We start from the raw sequence: 17370 nt of genomic DNA, 5'->3' as shown, positions 1-17370 counted from the left end.
GTATGTGGTTTATAATTCCCTCAATAGACATACAAAGTGTGGCCTAAATGTGATCCTACTTGCGTACAGCTTTGGAAAATGGTTGGCATTAACACTGTTATCAGGAAACTATGGAAGCTTGTTTCCGCCACACAGTGAAAAATAAAAAAGGTAATTGCGACTTTTTAATCTCACAATTCTGCCTTTTTTTCACACAATTGCGAGTTTACATCTCACAATTCTGACTTTATCTCAGAATTACGTGATAAAAAGTCGCAATTGCAGGTTATAAAGTCAGAATTGCATGTTATAAAGTCAGAATTATGAGATATAAACTCGCAATTGTGAGAAATATAATTGAAATTCTGACTTTTTTCTCAGAATAGTTTATATCTCACAATTCTGACTTTATAATATGCAATTGGGAGATATAAAGTCAGAATTGTGAGATATAAACTATTCGGAGGTTAAAAAAAAAAAATTCACCGTCTTTTTTTCCCTTAGAATTGGACTTTATATCTCACAATTGTAAGTTTATACTGTATCTCACAATTCTGAGAAAAGATGTCAGAATTGCCAGATGTAAACTCGCAATTGTGAGATAAAAAGTCGCAATTATCTTTTAAAATGTTTTATTCTGTGGCGGAAACAAGCTTCCATAGGAAACACAAAACAACACAAACTAAAGTAATGTCATCATGTCAGTGTAATGCACTGGAGAGGATGGTGGTGATAAGAAAACACCAAGGTTTTATAGACCTCCGTTTCTGTCATGATTCCTGTCTTGTGTTCCCCTTGTCTCGTGTGCACTTCTGTTATTCCCTGTCCTGTGTTCCCCTTGTCTCGTGTGCACTTCTGTTATTCATGGGTTTCATCAGGTCCCTTTCCACAGGTGTATTAATCAAGCACAATGCAGTCTGCATTCATAATCTAGGTGCTTGATTTTATACACCTGTGGAAAGGGACCGGATGAAACCCATGAATTGACCTTTCGCCGGCCCCTCCCCCAAAACGGCCATTGTCCAATCACACATCATAGCAACCGTTACTATGTGAGCAGGTCCGACAAACATTAGCAAGATTGTGAAGCGTGCGCCCATGGCGTTTGTAAATCGGACACTACATACCCCGAGAGATTGTCTGGAGGAGTTGTGTTCTTTCCATTCCCAAAGCCGAAAACACAACGTGAGCGGTGCCTACAATGGATAAAACAGTGTGGACGGCCCCACTCCCAGTTAAATGTGTCGAACATTACGAAGCATAAATACGTCTGCTGGCTGTGGTATCGATGGCTACTTAAAGTTTTTTTTGTTTTGTTTTTCTGATCTGAAAAACAATCCTATCTGTAACTCAAAAAACATAATATTGTCTGAACCGCGAGTTTTATGATCCGTTGCCTCACTAATAAATATTATGGTCTCAACCGCGATTTTTGTGATCTGTTGTCCCCCTAATAAATATTATGGTAAGTGAATTATGAAAGACAATCAATGAAAGTTATTTAACGTTAGATGCAAATTAAGGCTATGTCTGGTTAAACAGTTATTGTGTGATTTCGTTTATTGTGCTTTGTCAACTTGAAGCATGAATTTGAGAAAGAAAATCATTTTTGGAAGAAAATGCACCACATACTTTTGTCAATGATATAGGCCTAAGTTATAGCTAAAAGATTGTAAAAGCTTTCAGTTCACCTGCCTAATTGTAGTTGAAAAGTCAAATTAAGCTTGATTAATGATATACTGTGACTGATCAAATAAACTACAGCATCGGGAATATAACTCCCATGTGTTTTGCAGCATTTAAAATTTTAGTCGTATTATGCGAAAAAACACACATAAGAAATTATTGCTGACAGCACTTTTATTTTCAGAGACAGTTTTTTCTTTCACACAAAAACACAACAGTAAGTGTCTTACAATGCTTTTAAACACTTGTTTCCTTGTTCTTTGTCATAATCACAAATGATGTGTATGAACACCGGTAAGCATTAGCCTCGATAGAGACGTAGATAGTAGTCGTGTCTCCTTCATTGCGTATTTTTATATTATAATATATCCCTCCACTGCATACTGTAACCCTTTTTGCCTCAATCTGGAAGATATCGCGGAGGTATTTCTCCAAAAAAGGTCACTGACACGCACGGGTATACCTTTTTCCGTCATGGCAATCTGTCGCGCTGGTCGTGTTTGACCATTTGTTTGTCGGACGTAGCAACAGTAACTAAGGGGGGCGGGGCTCGGCGAAAGGTCAATTGCCTGTCCTGTGTCATGTTTTGTAGTCCTTTGTAGTTTTTCTTGTTTATTAGTCTCTCCAGGTGTTTCTGATTAGCCACGCCCCCTTGTTATCTTGTTTAGCTTGTTTGCCTGTGTATTTAAACCTCTGTGTCTAGTTCAGTCTTTGGGAGTTCTCAATGTTATTGTATGTTCCCTGAGTTTTGAGTGTATTTAATAAGGTTTGCTGCCCGTGGATCCAGCGTCCTCCTTTGATTCAACCGCGACGTTACAGTTTATAGAGAGGAACTTCTGCTTGTTTAATTTTAGTTTCATGTTTCACTGTTTCAGTTGCTCCCTGAATAATAATATATTTTACGGTTTATTTTTATTCAGAGGAATAAAGACGTGCATCTATCGATGTATTCTGTGGTGGTTTGTCTTCTAGTTCTAGCATCTTATACAGTACTTTTTTTCTTTTTTTTTAAACTCTACAAACAGTAAACAGATCAAAACAGATCAATTGTAACAGCTGATCTCATCCGCTGGTGTGGACACTGATATAGATTATGGTTAAAGTTATCTTTATAGTTATCGCTCTTGCTGTGAGCGGGGCTTAAATCAGTGATTTAGTCAGTATTGGCATATGTTGATTTAATCACTATGTTAAAATTGTGTAGAGAGACAAAGAAACTCTGTTGAAAAGTAAGATGGTGAAACAACATCAAAGTTGATTCGCTTTGCAAAATCAGCACTTATTTCTATAATAATTCAACATTGAAGCCCTTTGACCTTGGCTTAAAGGGACAGTCCACCTAAAAATGAAAATTCTGTCATTATTTGCTCTCCCTCGTGTCATTCCACACCTGTATGACCTTCTTTCTTCTTCTTTTATTAAGACTATTGATTATTGGGCATTGAGAAAGGTCACATGTGACCGAAACATTTGCCATTTTTTCATTAAAGTAGTGGTTTTATCTCACAGTTGTTGGCTTTCCTTAGAATGAGAGTGGGTCTTGTGGATCGGTATCCTCCCTTCATAGGAAGATATTTAGAAGAACAGTTTCGGTTCCCATTGGCCTCCATAGAATGGACCAACAATACAATGGAAGTCGATGGGAACAAAACTGTTTCGTTATCAACATTCTTACAGAAATATCTTCCTGCGTGTAAAACTGCCTACAGGTAATATTACCTGTATTACTAATATTATTAGTATATATGCCTGCCGTCGTGTCCTTAATGTAAAGCTAACCGCTAAAGGAAATGTTTTTGCAGCTTTACTACGAATAACTTTGATTCGTGCAGTTTAGACTAAGCAGTGTTTCATTTATTCAACTGATGAAAATTGCAAATACTTTTAAATACAAAACAAGGTCAATAGTCTTGAATCAGCAGCACCATCAGCTATTGGTGATTGTTTCCTATTGTCAACATGATTGTCAATTACTTGGTCTTAATACAGTTACACATGAATTATGCATGCTTATTTTATTAGCTCTTTCTGTAATTTAGTTTAAAGGACCAGTACAATGGGATCTCTGGTTCAGAGGACCAGAAGATTCCTGAAGGTTATCGATTACTCAGGACTGGTTGATGAACTGGTTGATGTATTAAATAGAGATGCACTGGTCAATCAGGCCCGGACGGGTTTTGCACCAAACACATGATTGATTTTTCATTTTATTTTGGCCGATCTTTATTCCGGACTTGCACACAAACAGCATTGCAATCATTTCCCAAAATGTAATTTGTGGTGAAATATTAGGAAGTCTGTAAACAGGACATTAATACAGCAAAGAGGAGATGAGGAAACACTGGACCAGGCTCCGCAGTTCACTGTTCAACATATAGCGAAATATAGCAAGAAAATACAAATATTGCAGTGTGGTGGGGGTTTATATTAATGTATCTCTGACTGTCTTCAGATCAGTTTCGATAGCATTCCCCTGTATACAGTAGTGTTTATAAGCGCAGCGGTACCCAAAGAAACCACTGCTGTTCCACAAGCGCCACCTACTGTCAGAGAGAGAATCTGCAGGTTCATTCAGTGTCTAAATCAAAAACCACGACTCATGTCACATGTGGGTAGCATCTTTGTTTGGATTGTGATTAAAATGCAGTGGTTGCCTCTAATTTCAAATGGCTACATTTGGTGTGTGTGTGTGTGTGTGTGTGTGTGTGTGTGTGTGTGTGTGTGTGTGTGTGAGACCCGTGCTGGCAAAAGGGAGTCAGAATGCGCACAGGATAATTTCAAGCAACAGGCAAAACAAGTAAAAAAATGTAGTTTTTGGTCGATTTTGAGGTTTTCACATGAAAGAGTTCATTAACCCCATTAACCCCTCGTCTAGCGATCCCAATGCTCCAAAAAGCAATTAAACCTTTTTTTTTGTTGGTGAAAAACGCTCTGACAGATCCGAAGCGTCACACAAAGCCTCTCAGACAGCGTGCGATCCTGATACACACACATACACAGAATCACAGTATTTCAAGATATCTGCCTTTGTGAGTATTCATGCAAACATGATCTGTTGTGTCTGACGTGAACGTTTAACTGTTGGGGAAATCATCTGATGTGTAACATTATATTAGATCCGTGTGGTACAGTAGGTCTGATTATATAGACTGTCTGTTTCATTAATGTTAATCAAACAATTGTGGTATCATGGGGGAAAAAAAGTTGAATATATTTTTTTCCTATAGATATATAGGAACTATTTGGTTTTGACTTTGACTTTTGACTGGTTTTCAAATGTGGTGTTATTACCAGTGATTGTAAGGTATGGCTGCTATAGGTTTGGAACCTTCAGAAAACTTTAACTCGTTTTTTCTCAAAATTGACTCTAAATTGAATATATATATATTAAGGCCAGTTTGGCCTGTTATAGAGCAAATAAACTACAAATAAATTTGTTTAAAGGGAAACAAATCTCTGAATTTGCTCATTTGCTTGTTAAAAAATTATCAAAATCTGCAATGAAAAATCACGATCTGCGCATCTAAGTATTGAAGACATGCTTCACTTCACAGAGGAGTTCAGACTTGAGTATTTGGGACCCTGGTTTTAATGAATTCATTCATTTACTTCAACAATTGAGATCAAAAACAAAAGCACTTTGAGAGTGCCTGTACTTCCACAAGTCCAGCTCTTAATCTAACAGCTCATGGAGGCTGATTCTGGTTACAGTCCTTTAACTCTTTAAACTGCACTGAAATGTGTAACAGAGCTCTGCTAGCTCGTACTGTGACGCCACTGTTCACTGTCATGGTCTTTAGTACAACTGTTTTTCAGTTATTGTGCACCTGTGTTATGTTTATGAAATTAATAAACACAAAGGCTATTTGATTTATTTATTTATTTATTTTTTATGTACATGTAGCCTATATTGCGACAGCATTTTTTAACATGTAATAATGTGAATGACAAGCATGCAAACCAGTTATAAGATCTGCAAAATATTGTATTAGTGAAATAAAGACAAAAGAAAATTAAATCTTAGCTATACAATGTTGGTATATTTTACTCAAGTCAGTGTAAACTGCTTCTGGTGAAACATGAATATAATTTTTTTTTTTTTTTTTTTTTTAAAGCCATAGCAAACATAATATAGTGAAGACTTGCTCTACTCAGCAACCATAGCGACCACCAACAGAATCCATAACACCTTAGCAACAACAAAGAAACACCATAGCAACCACCCAAAAAACAAGAACAACTCAAAAAAAATTATAATTAAAGGTACTTATAAGGCACTTTGTAAATACGCTCAATTTAATCACATTCAGCATCTAATGCAATTAGGAGCAATTCCAGCGTTATTTTCTGTTCTGACACACTTCAGCTGCGTTCCTTTAATGGCAAATCTGACTCTCGAACACATTCTGCGTCTCCTTTGAAGATGAAAACCTGCTGGTGCCATTTTAGAAAATGTGTTTGGAAAAAAATAAGAGGCACAATCCATCCGACTGTACACACACAACCTGTTTCCACTCTCGAAGAGTCCAAACCTGAAGCCCGGTCCAGCATCGTGAGAGCCACGGTTCAGACAGTAAAGTCACTATATTGACAAACAAGGAACTCTATTGCTTTCAATGAGAAACCTTTGGAGTCGATGGGAAATTTATCGTCGTCATGGATTATAATTTTGGGGTATACATTTCAATTTAAACACCCACAATAATTAGATTTTCATTAAACTATGAAGACATTTTTGAGCGCCCGAACGGCAGATACAAATACAGTCACAATTTATTAAACAAGTACAAACTTCCCAAGTCTTCTGAGGCCTAACGACTGCTTTGAGTGAGAAACGGACCTAAAACTAATGATCCATCCGCCGTAACGCTCCAGTCTTGAACACACTCAAACCACATCAGTTTAGATCGTGAACTGCCATGTGTTTCAGGCCAAAGATGTTAATGTTCAGGTTTAACTTATGAATGATATGTGACTGGGTTGATGGAGTGGGATCATTTTCAGGGTCTAAAACCTTGTGTTTGTCACACACAAATACTACTTTTGTACTGTACTGACTGTACTTTTGCCTGTTACATGCTTTCCATCCTACAGACGGTCGTCACATGATATATCTAGGCTATATTGATTTCACAGTTACTGCTGAATACTTTCTTCTCTATTGACAAAATACAATCGACACACCGTGAAAGAGACAGACAAAGACAATGCTAAGTACGCTATACGATTTCAAATACCTGACAAATAACTTCAGTCTCCAAGCCACAATAAATACATCAATACATCAAAACGTATGGTAATCTACATAATTTATTCATGTCACGCATCATCACTGTGGTTTACTGCGAACCGTATTATTATCCACAGATTCAAACTTTCCTCAAACGTGCTCAGATTGTCGGAAATGCACAAAATGGGTCACAGAAAGCATCTCAAAAAGCCGCAAAAGTAATAATTTCTGTGTTTGCGATGGCAGAAACTGTGCTTCTTCTGCCAAAGGCTTGTCCCGTTTTCTCAAGAATAATCTGTGCAATGAATTCAAACACTGTCAACATAAAGATGAAAAAAAAAAGAAAAACAGAGCGAAACTGTGGGCAATTCATCTATACGTTAACCAAACTAATCTGTGTACTAAAGATATATATAGTTCTGTCCCACTTTTAGTGTTTACACTTTTTATATACATTGCACTAAATACGTGTTTATATGCAACGTTGTTTATATGGAATTACAAGTGTCACTTTTCACATTTTAACATCAAATAACAAAGATATTGTATAAGCCATTAGTAAGTCCTCGTATTAATTTCTACATGATTTATTTGTACGTTCAATACTTTACTTGCCACTATTTAGGTGAATTGATAAATGCAAAAAGGTAATCAAAAATAGTGAAAGACTTCATTAATGATGACCAGTCACAGCACATATAGGCTATGCCACATTCACACACGTCAACAACCTACAGTGTGCTTATTTTTAGTCGTTTTATTCCAGCGCAGTTGTCATGTTTGCAGTGGTTATGTAGTTGTCCTGAAGGTCAGGGTAGGGTTAGTGCTCAAAGATATCTATAATCATGTATATGGATGCAAATAATTAAACGCATCTTCATCAGACACATCAGGAGAGCGATTGAAAGCATTGTAGAGGCACTTGAGCATGCTTCAGTTTTTGATGGCTTTGGGAGCGAGAATACATTAGTGTATGAAAAATAGAGTGATGACTAATATGAGAAACCATATAGACTGGCTTTCACATCTGACTGTGTGAAGTTGTAAAGGACAGCATCCATCATCACGGTATCAGGACTGCACGTTTTATTTAGTTAGCTACTTTTTAATAAAGGCGCTCAACCAAGGTTTTGCCAAAGTAAAGGCAAACTTAGGTTTATATGGTGTGGACTCTGTCTTTAGCTTGAGGTTTGTGTACATAAAGCATAACGAATTAAGACAAATAGGCTACACCATCAATCAGCAGTGTAGAGTATGACAGAAAGGCAGAACATCGATTAGACAAGGCTATTAGAGGACAATCCTGTTCAGTTAGAAGAGGCTGGTGATATACCCAGACATGCCACTCAATCTCCAATAATAATAAATCCCACTTGACAGTAATAAGTGTTACTGCATCTATATAAGAAAGTCAGTCGGGCACATCAGTATAAGCGCTTCGAAAGAAGACCGGAGACAATCACCATTTATTTCATGAGCAGAGAATTAGAGAGAAAGAAAGAAAGAAAGAAAGAAAGAAAGAAAGAAAGAAAGAAAGAAAGAAAGAAAGAAAGAAAGAAAGAAAGAAACGAACTTACCAGACCATAGACGAAACTCAGCAAGGTGCCGCAAAAGAGGAACCCTAAAGTGTGTACGATCAGCGTGGCTCCCATCCCGACTCGAGTTCACGCGCACCGATGTCAGATTAAACGGGATTTCTCGGATGTTTACGTCTGTTTAAGCGCCGATAAAGAGCCAGTCATTTCTCGTCCATCTGCTGCCCTCCCATTACATCGTTCGCTTGTGATATTATGAATATTTTCTCACGGCTTTTCCTTGTCACAGATCTCTTCCCACTCTCTCTCTCTCCCGCTCGCGTTTTATTTCTCTGCATCTGTCTGCCTTTTTTCCCTGAAATTACATCCACATGTCAGAACTATTTATGTCCTTCTCCTTCTGCGGTAGGAAGTTCAAATGATTCTTTGTGGAGTAGAAACCGACACTTTATTTTTAGGTCTTTTAAATTTCCCTTCAGCCCTGCTGTAAAAAAAGCGACATAATAAAGCGGTGTCCCTCAGGCTCAAGCATCAGCTTTCTCTCTCCAGGACACCAACGAGTATCGGCAGGACGGGGTTATCGGACACTGATGATGGATCGATGTGCTGAAACTAACCGAAATACACAATACATTAAACATTCGCGAGCTTTTACTGTTCGTTCAGAAACACCGTCTGCAAGTTTAACTGACAGACTTCAAGCGCAAATGTCTTTAATGAAATAAGTGAGTTCGTTTTATGTAAGATAATAATTAAAACATGCTTTTGGGCTCTTTCTAAACTAACTGAAAGTTTCACATCTGTTTCTAAACGGATTTTCGCAGTAGTTTTGAGGCAGATGTTGATCTGACAGCCGCATGGTACGGTACAAAACGTAAGATAAATGTGTAGTGGGATGTTTTAAAAGGACAGATTCCTACGTTCACTTCACAATTAACGTCACGTTACGCCGCGCCGCTGGAACAAAAAAAAAAAGAAAAAAAAAAGAAGAAGAATCAGTTGGTTTTCAGGTTCTTTTTAGGCAAGTTGTCCTCTTTGACAAGACGCCTCGAGTCAGACGAGCACACGTCGGTAACCCTCACTGGACCTCTGAGAGTAGTGGAGTAACTAGGAGAAAAAGAGGCAGGTATCGCTGACAGGCGTGAAGGATTCTCATTGGCCCACAGGGGAAGGGTGAGGGATTTGATTGGCTCGCGGTCTCCAGGGGTTCATTACACCCGACTCAAGACGACACGCCCCGTTTGCACAAGCCGCGCATTCAGTGCTGTGCTTTATGTTGGCAGAGGAGCGTTTATTAGCGGCGCGCGTCCACACCGTGCGATGCAACTGATGAATATATGCTAATTCAGTGCTGGGTAACGCTCTCTGGCTTCTGAAATACATCTTTCAGTAATGGTTTTAATATTTTAGCTTTTCTTAATATTTGCTCATTCATTAAATGCATTCTTGAACAGTCAGTCAAGTTCACTTATGACAACACCTTGGTTTACACACTTGGCTTATTCGTTTATGTGTTTGATTTAGTATTTTTATGTTTACTTCACACACACACACACACACACACACACACACACACACACACACACACACACACACAATCTTCGACTCTCCATAGACGTAATGGTTTTTATACTGTACAAACTGTATATTCTCTCCCCTAACAATAACCCTACCCCTAAACCTATACCCAACATACAGTACAAAACTTTCTGCACTTTTACATTTAAAAAAAAAAAAAACAAGAAGAAAAAAGAAAAACTTAATTTAGCATTTTTATTGAGGTAAAAATCATGCACACAAACGTTGCAAACATGAAGCTGTATGGCACTCAGTTTGATACCATAAAACCATGAAGCTGATCGCTTAGAAAAGTCAAATAATAGCATCCAGTACCTCTGGTTTACAGGCTGTGTTTGAGGTATATTGAGGTCTCCTGGGAATGAGCAATAATAGTGATGCTAAACATGCATAGAATAGCTAAAGTCATAAGTTTACAAAGAATGCAGAATCAGCTAAATGTTAATAATCTTAAGAAAATATAGATGATTCATTAAATTAGAAAGTTTGTTTGTTTGATTGAGTAGCTGAACAATAAGCTGAACATCATCCATTTGAAATGTCATGAAAGTGAGGAATCATTAGTCAACATTTGAAGTGGATCAAAAAAGTTCATCAAAGTTGTGCTATAAGACAAAAAACTGGTATTGTTCAAAATTCATGTATAACTTTGATGAAAGGTTTTGATCCACTTATTTTCCCTTAGTTATTGCACAGATATTTGGACTGATGAAAACCAATCTGATTTATACAAAATATAAATCATACATTATTACATTAACTTTATAGGAAAATGTAAGGTAGGTCAATTCGTGCAACAACCAAAAAAGTGATATTTAGGCTATATCAACTGTTGTATCCTAATGTGGTATAATCAAGACAAATAAGAAACATGAAATAGTCATCTTTGCATGCCATATCTTGGCAGATCTGAAAAGTATTTGTAAATATTCTACATTTTACTAATTGGTGTTCTTTTTTCCCCAAATAAAGCCATAATGCTGTCGATGTGCACATGTGTGTTCACTGCGCTATACTGAAGTGATCCAAACCTGCTGCTGTTTGTTGTGCAACATTAGAAATCATAGTTTGCAGAAGCTCCGAATACACCATAAAAGCTCCGGATAAGCCATCGCTAATCCCAGTCTTCTGAATCAATAGCTTTAGATGAAGAGCACACGCAAATGTGTTTATGTATTCACTGGGATAAACTTATTTACTGTGTGAACTATTCCGTTATAATATAATAAAAAATGCTTTGTAAAATGATTTATACAGAAACATGCAGGAATGGTTGATTCTGTTTTGGCTTTGTTTGGAAGAAAGAAACGTCTCATAAATGGCAGCATAAAATCATGTTTTTCCCTCTGGCCATGAACTCTTCCCTGAGTGAATCAACGTGAGCGGTTCTGCTAAATCCCGGTACACTGACTGAGCAGGCAATGTTTAGGCATTCCAGGTGGTTTTACACTCGATTATATTTTATATCCCTGATGTCTCAGTGATTCAAGTAAAAGATTTTAGGCTCAATAAAAATATGAATATTTCCACTGATTAAAAGACCATCTCCCCCTTTATGGGCAATATAGACTGACTGCCAGAAGCTGAAAGTCCCCCTGTGGTGAAAATCCAGCTTTTAATGCTGTTTATATGTCTATGTGGTGTTTTTAATATGCTTTAAGACAAACCATGTGTAAATTCATAAGTCGACAGCATTGCTGAGTATTTTCTCCTTAAAACTGCAGTGAACCAAAGACAGTCTCAAACACACTTTGAAATCGCTGGTGTTTCTGACGTCACAAACTACCTTGTAACCAATCAGATCAACGTGTGATCGTCAACCAGTGGATCTCTGAGCTGAGTGAGTGAGTGGAGGCGGGGCTCATCTGCATATTCATAGAACCACGCATACTAAATGAGGCGAGGGTGTCAGGTTACATTCAAGATATTTTAAGACATGACGTTTTTTTTTCAAGGGTCATTTTGGTGATCAAAGATGAGTTTTAAGGGATACAAACTACAGGTGGACTTTAAAAGCTCTTAACTAGGGGATTTAAATGAAGTTTTTTCCTGTACTAGTTTTCTCAAAGGAAGGTGGAGTTTGCAGGGGGAAAAAAGCCACTCTTGGGATTCACTATTGCAGTCTGTCAGAGCACATATAATAGCAATGTGATATTATTTCCATTTTGCATTAAAAGATAAGAGCTATAAGTCATTTTTTTGCTTACACTGAATCTGAACGGCTTTAAAACTCAATTTTAGTGTCAAATATATTTAAGTTCAATGAGTATGACATAGTTCAAACATCAAACAATACATTTCCGCCTAACAATTTCAGTCTTCTAAACATAACTGTACCATTTCGTTTGATTTTCTATGTACTGTACCAAAATTCTGACAAATGCATTATCACTTGCATATTAAAATTAAGAAGCACAAAAATATACTGCAAAATATGCATCTTTAAAAGAAACATGCATTTCCTAAAATACACTTTTGTCTTCGTCCAAACATAGGTGAATACTTCTGTTTTAAATACAGTACAGGCCAAAAGTTTGGACACATTACTATTTTTAATGTTTCTGAAAGAAGTTTCTTCTGCTCATCAAGCCTGCATTTATTTGATCAAAAATACAGAATTTTTTTTTTTAATATTGTGATATATTATTACAATTTAAAATAATTGGTTTTCAATTTATTATACTTTAAATGATTTGAATTTTCAGGATCATTACTCCAGTCTATCACATGATCCTTTAGAAATCATTCTAATATGATGATTCATTATCAAAGTTGGAAACAGTTCTGCTGCTTAATATTTTTTCATAACCTGTGATACTTTTTTAGGATACTTTGATGAATAAAAAGCAATAAAAAAAATAAATAAAAAAAAACAGCAAATGTTTTAAAAATAGAAATCTTTTGTAACAGCAATATACACGACTGGTCAGTCATTTGGGGTCAGTCATTTTTATTTATTTATTTTGAAATAAATCAATACTTTTATTCAGCAAGGATGTGTTAAATTGATAAAAAGTGATAGTAAAGAAGATTTATATTATTAGAAAATATTTTTTTATGTTGAATAAATGCAGTTCTTTTTAACCTTTTATTCATCAAATATATTAGTCAGCAGAACTGTGTCCAACACTCATAATAAATCAGAATATTAGAATGATTTCTAAAGGATCATGTAATAGACTGGAGTAATGATGCTGAAAATTCAGCTTTGCATCACAGAAATAAATGATAATTTAAAGTATAATAAATTGAAAACCAATTATTTTAAATTGTAATAATATATCACAATATTTCATTTTTTTTTTCTGTATTTTTGATCAAATAAATGCAGGCTTGATGAGCAGAAGAAACTTCTTTCAAAAACATTATAAATAGTAATGTGTCCAAACTTTTGGCCTGTACTGTAAATAATCGATTATTCCAAGTTCCACATATTTTTTGATTTTATTTTATTTGTTCTATTCTTTAACCTGTTTTCTCCCAGTACTTCAAGTGGAAGATGCATTAGACACAGTTCAGATGTTTGCTAAACTCTGCTGTGAAACCACACAATAAACTCTTCCTCGTGGTTCCTCTATTGTCATCTGTAAAGTGAAGGGCATGTGTTTTAGTCTTTCCAAAACAAGGGCTTCTGTCTGATTTTAACACCTTCAAAATGACAGCAGGCGAGCGCTGAAATCCTGGAGTTAAGTTTTAAACTGAAGTGATTGAGAGTGTTTGAGAGCGTGTTTTGCAGTAAGCCTCTGCGGAGGTTCAGTGTCATGTTTGAAGCGTACGAGGGAATGACTCACAGGCAAAACAGCAAGTTTAAAATGATTAAAAATAACCCTATCCTTATAAGGTCCTAAACAGGGAAGTTTTCACATCAAATGAGCCATTATCATTTGTTAAAAAAAAAATGGTAACAAGTATCCTCGCAGGTCGAGTGCCAGAAGAGAGGGCACGTTATTTAACTCTTCCTGGTAATCCTCAGCGATACTAAACCCCTGCAGTGAAGATCCAAAGGAATGTGGCAATTTCATTTTCCTATCATACACACACCACACACACACACTCAGTGCACAGTTCTAAGCCTGTGTCGGTGTGGAGGATATTGCTGTATCTCCATTAGTCGCTATATTGTCATTGAAACAGATAGCCTCTGATCTCTGCCATCTGGCAACATTAAAATCCACTACAGCACAAGCCCTGCTGAGCGCAACACAAGCAGCAGATGAGGAGAGCATTATATGATGACAGTGTTAAGCCTCTTTAAGGATGAGAGAGCTGTGCATTTCTGAAATTAGACAGTCAGGGCTTGGTGCAAGTAGCTTTCCAATGGGCCCTTGCATACATATATGTATAAGTGCATTGCTCAGGCAGTCCCTGTAATAGTGTCTCAGTAATTGTTGCTGTGAGTTTGTTGAGATTGTGATTGTTGAGGTTTTGCCAGGGGTGACAAATTGAGCTTTTATGCCACTTTGAAGTTTACAGTCGTGAATTATAACAACAGCTTCAGTTTGATTCTTAATTTTCTGGGTGTCCTCAGCTGAATGAAAAACATCTTATAGGGTTATGTGTGTAACCCAGTTCCCTGGGAAGGGAACGAGATGCTGCGTCAGTAGCTGATGTAATGGGTGTCTGAAGCATGTGTAAATATGAAGATATTAAAGATGAAATATAAAGACGTGCATGTGATAGACGTCATTGCCTTTGAATTGGTATGGTTACATAATGCAGTGTCTCGTTCCCTTCGCAGGGAACCAGGTTACATACTTAACCCTTTAAACGTTCCCTTTCGAGGAACTCGATGCTGCATCTGTTGCTGACGCTATGGGAACGTTAAAGTGCCCCTATTATGCTATTTTAAAGGCTAATGTTGGGTTTGGAGTCTCCTACAAGAAGTTTACATGCAATAAAAGTCATAAAACAGTTTCATTTTCTCATAATATGCATTACACATCACCAGATTGTTCAATGATTCTCAAACGACTCGTTGGATGAATCAGTCTCTCTAAATCCCTCCTCTCCGAGAGCTACTCTGCTCTGATTGGTCAGATGGCCCAGTCTGTTGTGATTGGTCTACTCTGCTCTGATTGGTCAGATGGCTCAGTCTGTTGTGATTGGTCTACTCTGCTCTGATTGGTCAGATGGCCCAGTCTGTTGTGATTGGTCTACTCTGCTCTGATTGGTCAGATGGCCCAGTCTGTTGTGATTGGTTTACTCTGCTCTGATTGGTCAGATGGCTCAGTCTGTTGTGATTGGTCTACTCTGCTCTGATTGGTCAGATGGCCCAGTCTGTTGTGATTGGTTTACTCTGCTCTGATTGGTCAGATGGCTCAGTCTGTTGTGATTGGTTTACTCTGCTCTGATTGGTCAGATGGCTCAGTCTGTTGTGATTGGTCTACTCTGCTCTGATTGGTCAGATGGCTCAGATGTGATTGGTCTACTGCGTACAGTTCCTGTTGGAAGCTAAACGGCCATTGCCATAACTGAACGTCAGCTCTGGTCGGAGGCTTCCTACAGCTCAGCGATTGAACTTACCTCCATCGAAGGACGACTTGAGCAGGACGTTCCTCAGTGATACGCTACTCAGTTTAAGATAACGTTATGAGATGTTGCAGCTGTAATTCCTCACCATCAGCTCTGACAAGTGTATGTCCATCAACAAACCAATGTGTATATTTCATATTGCTTGCGGTGAACATGTGGGAACTGTATCAATAACTGTGCATACATTAGCCCAGCACTAATGTGAATGACTGATGTAACATTAAAGTTTGTAAAACAAATCTTGCTCCATCCTTTATCTTTACTCAAAGTAGTAAGAAAGACAGACAATCTGCATTAATAAGACACAGTTTTAGGTAATAGCGGCCCACAGTGTATGGTCTATGGGCATTATACAAATGTATCTTCTAATGTCATAAAACCGTAAAACACTTGGATTCTAAACAAAAACAACTCGTAAAAGCGGTTCAGAGTCGATTCTTTCTATTGGGAGACAGTAACTTTATTTATCATGCACTTTTGACTTTACATCTTTGCAGAACGTTTACATTCACAAACAGCTATATTACACACTGCATGAATTTTCAGAAAAAAAAAACATAATAGGGGCACTTTAATATCCACTACGCCATCCTGAAAAAGTGCCTGCACTCAAGCTGTGATAGAAACCACAAGCGAGCAAGCACACAACAACCGAAGGGTCTAAGTCCAGGGCCGCTTTTCATCTTATTTTTTTAGTTTTCCATTTCCCAAAGCACATACTGACTGTGTGTAAGAGCTTCAGTGTAGAGGTGTGAACACTCACTCCTGCTCAATCCCCTTGCTCATGATAAAGAATAATTTTCTAGGGCCCTTGGGAGCAGAGCTAGCAAGGGAAACAGTAGCCATAGCCTCGACCATGTCTAGCTTGCATCTACAGAAAGAGAGTAAAAAGACCATTCAAGTGGGTTGTCATTCACATACCTCAACATCATAAAGCTCTTAGAAAGAAACCCAAGCTGGAGGCATGCAGCCATACATGCACTTCAACCTCTAGTTCTCAAACTAGAGGAAGGATGACAGATTAGGAAGATGGACACCATGGAGATACAGTCAATCTCTTCTACACTGTCAGAAGCCTGCTCAACACCGATCCCCCTTGAAAGAGGAAAGTAAAGCAGGGATCCTTCCACGGGAGGAACGACATACAAGGGAATGGGAGGCCTAAAGCGACTTGACCACTACATCCATGCTAATCCTCGCAGTCCATCATGTACCGAGGTGACCACTCTTACTCTAGTCTTTTTCTTTTTAAAAGAGTTGCCCTTCTCTGAAATACTTTGCCTGAGAGAAGCCACAGAGAGAGAGTGTGGGTCTCATGTAATGTCCTAGTCCATTCTGTAAAGCTCTTTAACCCTTAGGATGGTTGCTACTTGCTGCTGGTCTCAGAGCTCTTTATATCTTTGGGAGAGCTTGCTCGATCTCTAAAAAATGATGAGAAAGTGGAATGCAGTTGCAATATGGTCCACTTATGAAAGTCTGTCTCCTTCCAAGCAGACCTTTTTAGGGAAGCAGATCGATGTACTTAAAGGTGGGTTGCGTCTAGCATGGGAACAATACCTAGTGTCTGCTCAACATAGCCACTTACACCTCCTCATGGATCGCCAGGAGTCCTGGTCCAACACCCACACTCACCTTCTGACCCTCACACCAGGTACTAGCTGTGGGTCAGAGGGATCTACAGGTGATGACGGATCCTGGATGCGGTGAGGGATGAAACTCGGGAATGCCACAGACTGAACTTTCACCTCTCTAGACCTCTCGACCACTGAACAGTTGCTGCTCCGTGTCAACATTAGCAGCCATAGATTGGCATGGACCGTCTGCTTTGTG

The 17370-nt window shown here is 37.9% G+C and overlaps 1 protein-coding gene across 1 annotated transcript in view; it reads right to left on the bottom strand.

Annotated features, from left to right (window-relative positions):
• pth1r (parathyroid hormone 1 receptor) overlaps window positions 1-9506 on the bottom strand; it is a 103841-nt gene extending 94335 nt beyond the window's left edge. Inside the window, exon 1 of the mRNA XM_082174259.1 lies at window positions 8473-9506. Within this exon, the coding sequence (XP_082030385.1) occupies window positions 8473-8547 (75 nt within the window). The 5' untranslated portion in view covers window positions 8548-9506. The remainder of the gene's footprint in view (window positions 1-8472) is intronic.
• Between the last annotated feature and the right edge of the window lie 7864 nt (window positions 9507-17370).

Source organism: Leuciscus leuciscus, assembly GCF_965113295.1.
Source record: "Leuciscus leuciscus genome assembly, chromosome: 6".
NCBI classification, from domain to species: Eukaryota; Metazoa; Chordata; class Actinopteri; order Cypriniformes; family Leuciscidae; genus Leuciscus; species Leuciscus leuciscus.
The sequence above is the reverse complement of the archived record's forward strand: the minus strand, read 5'-3'. Positions and strand labels throughout refer to the sequence as shown.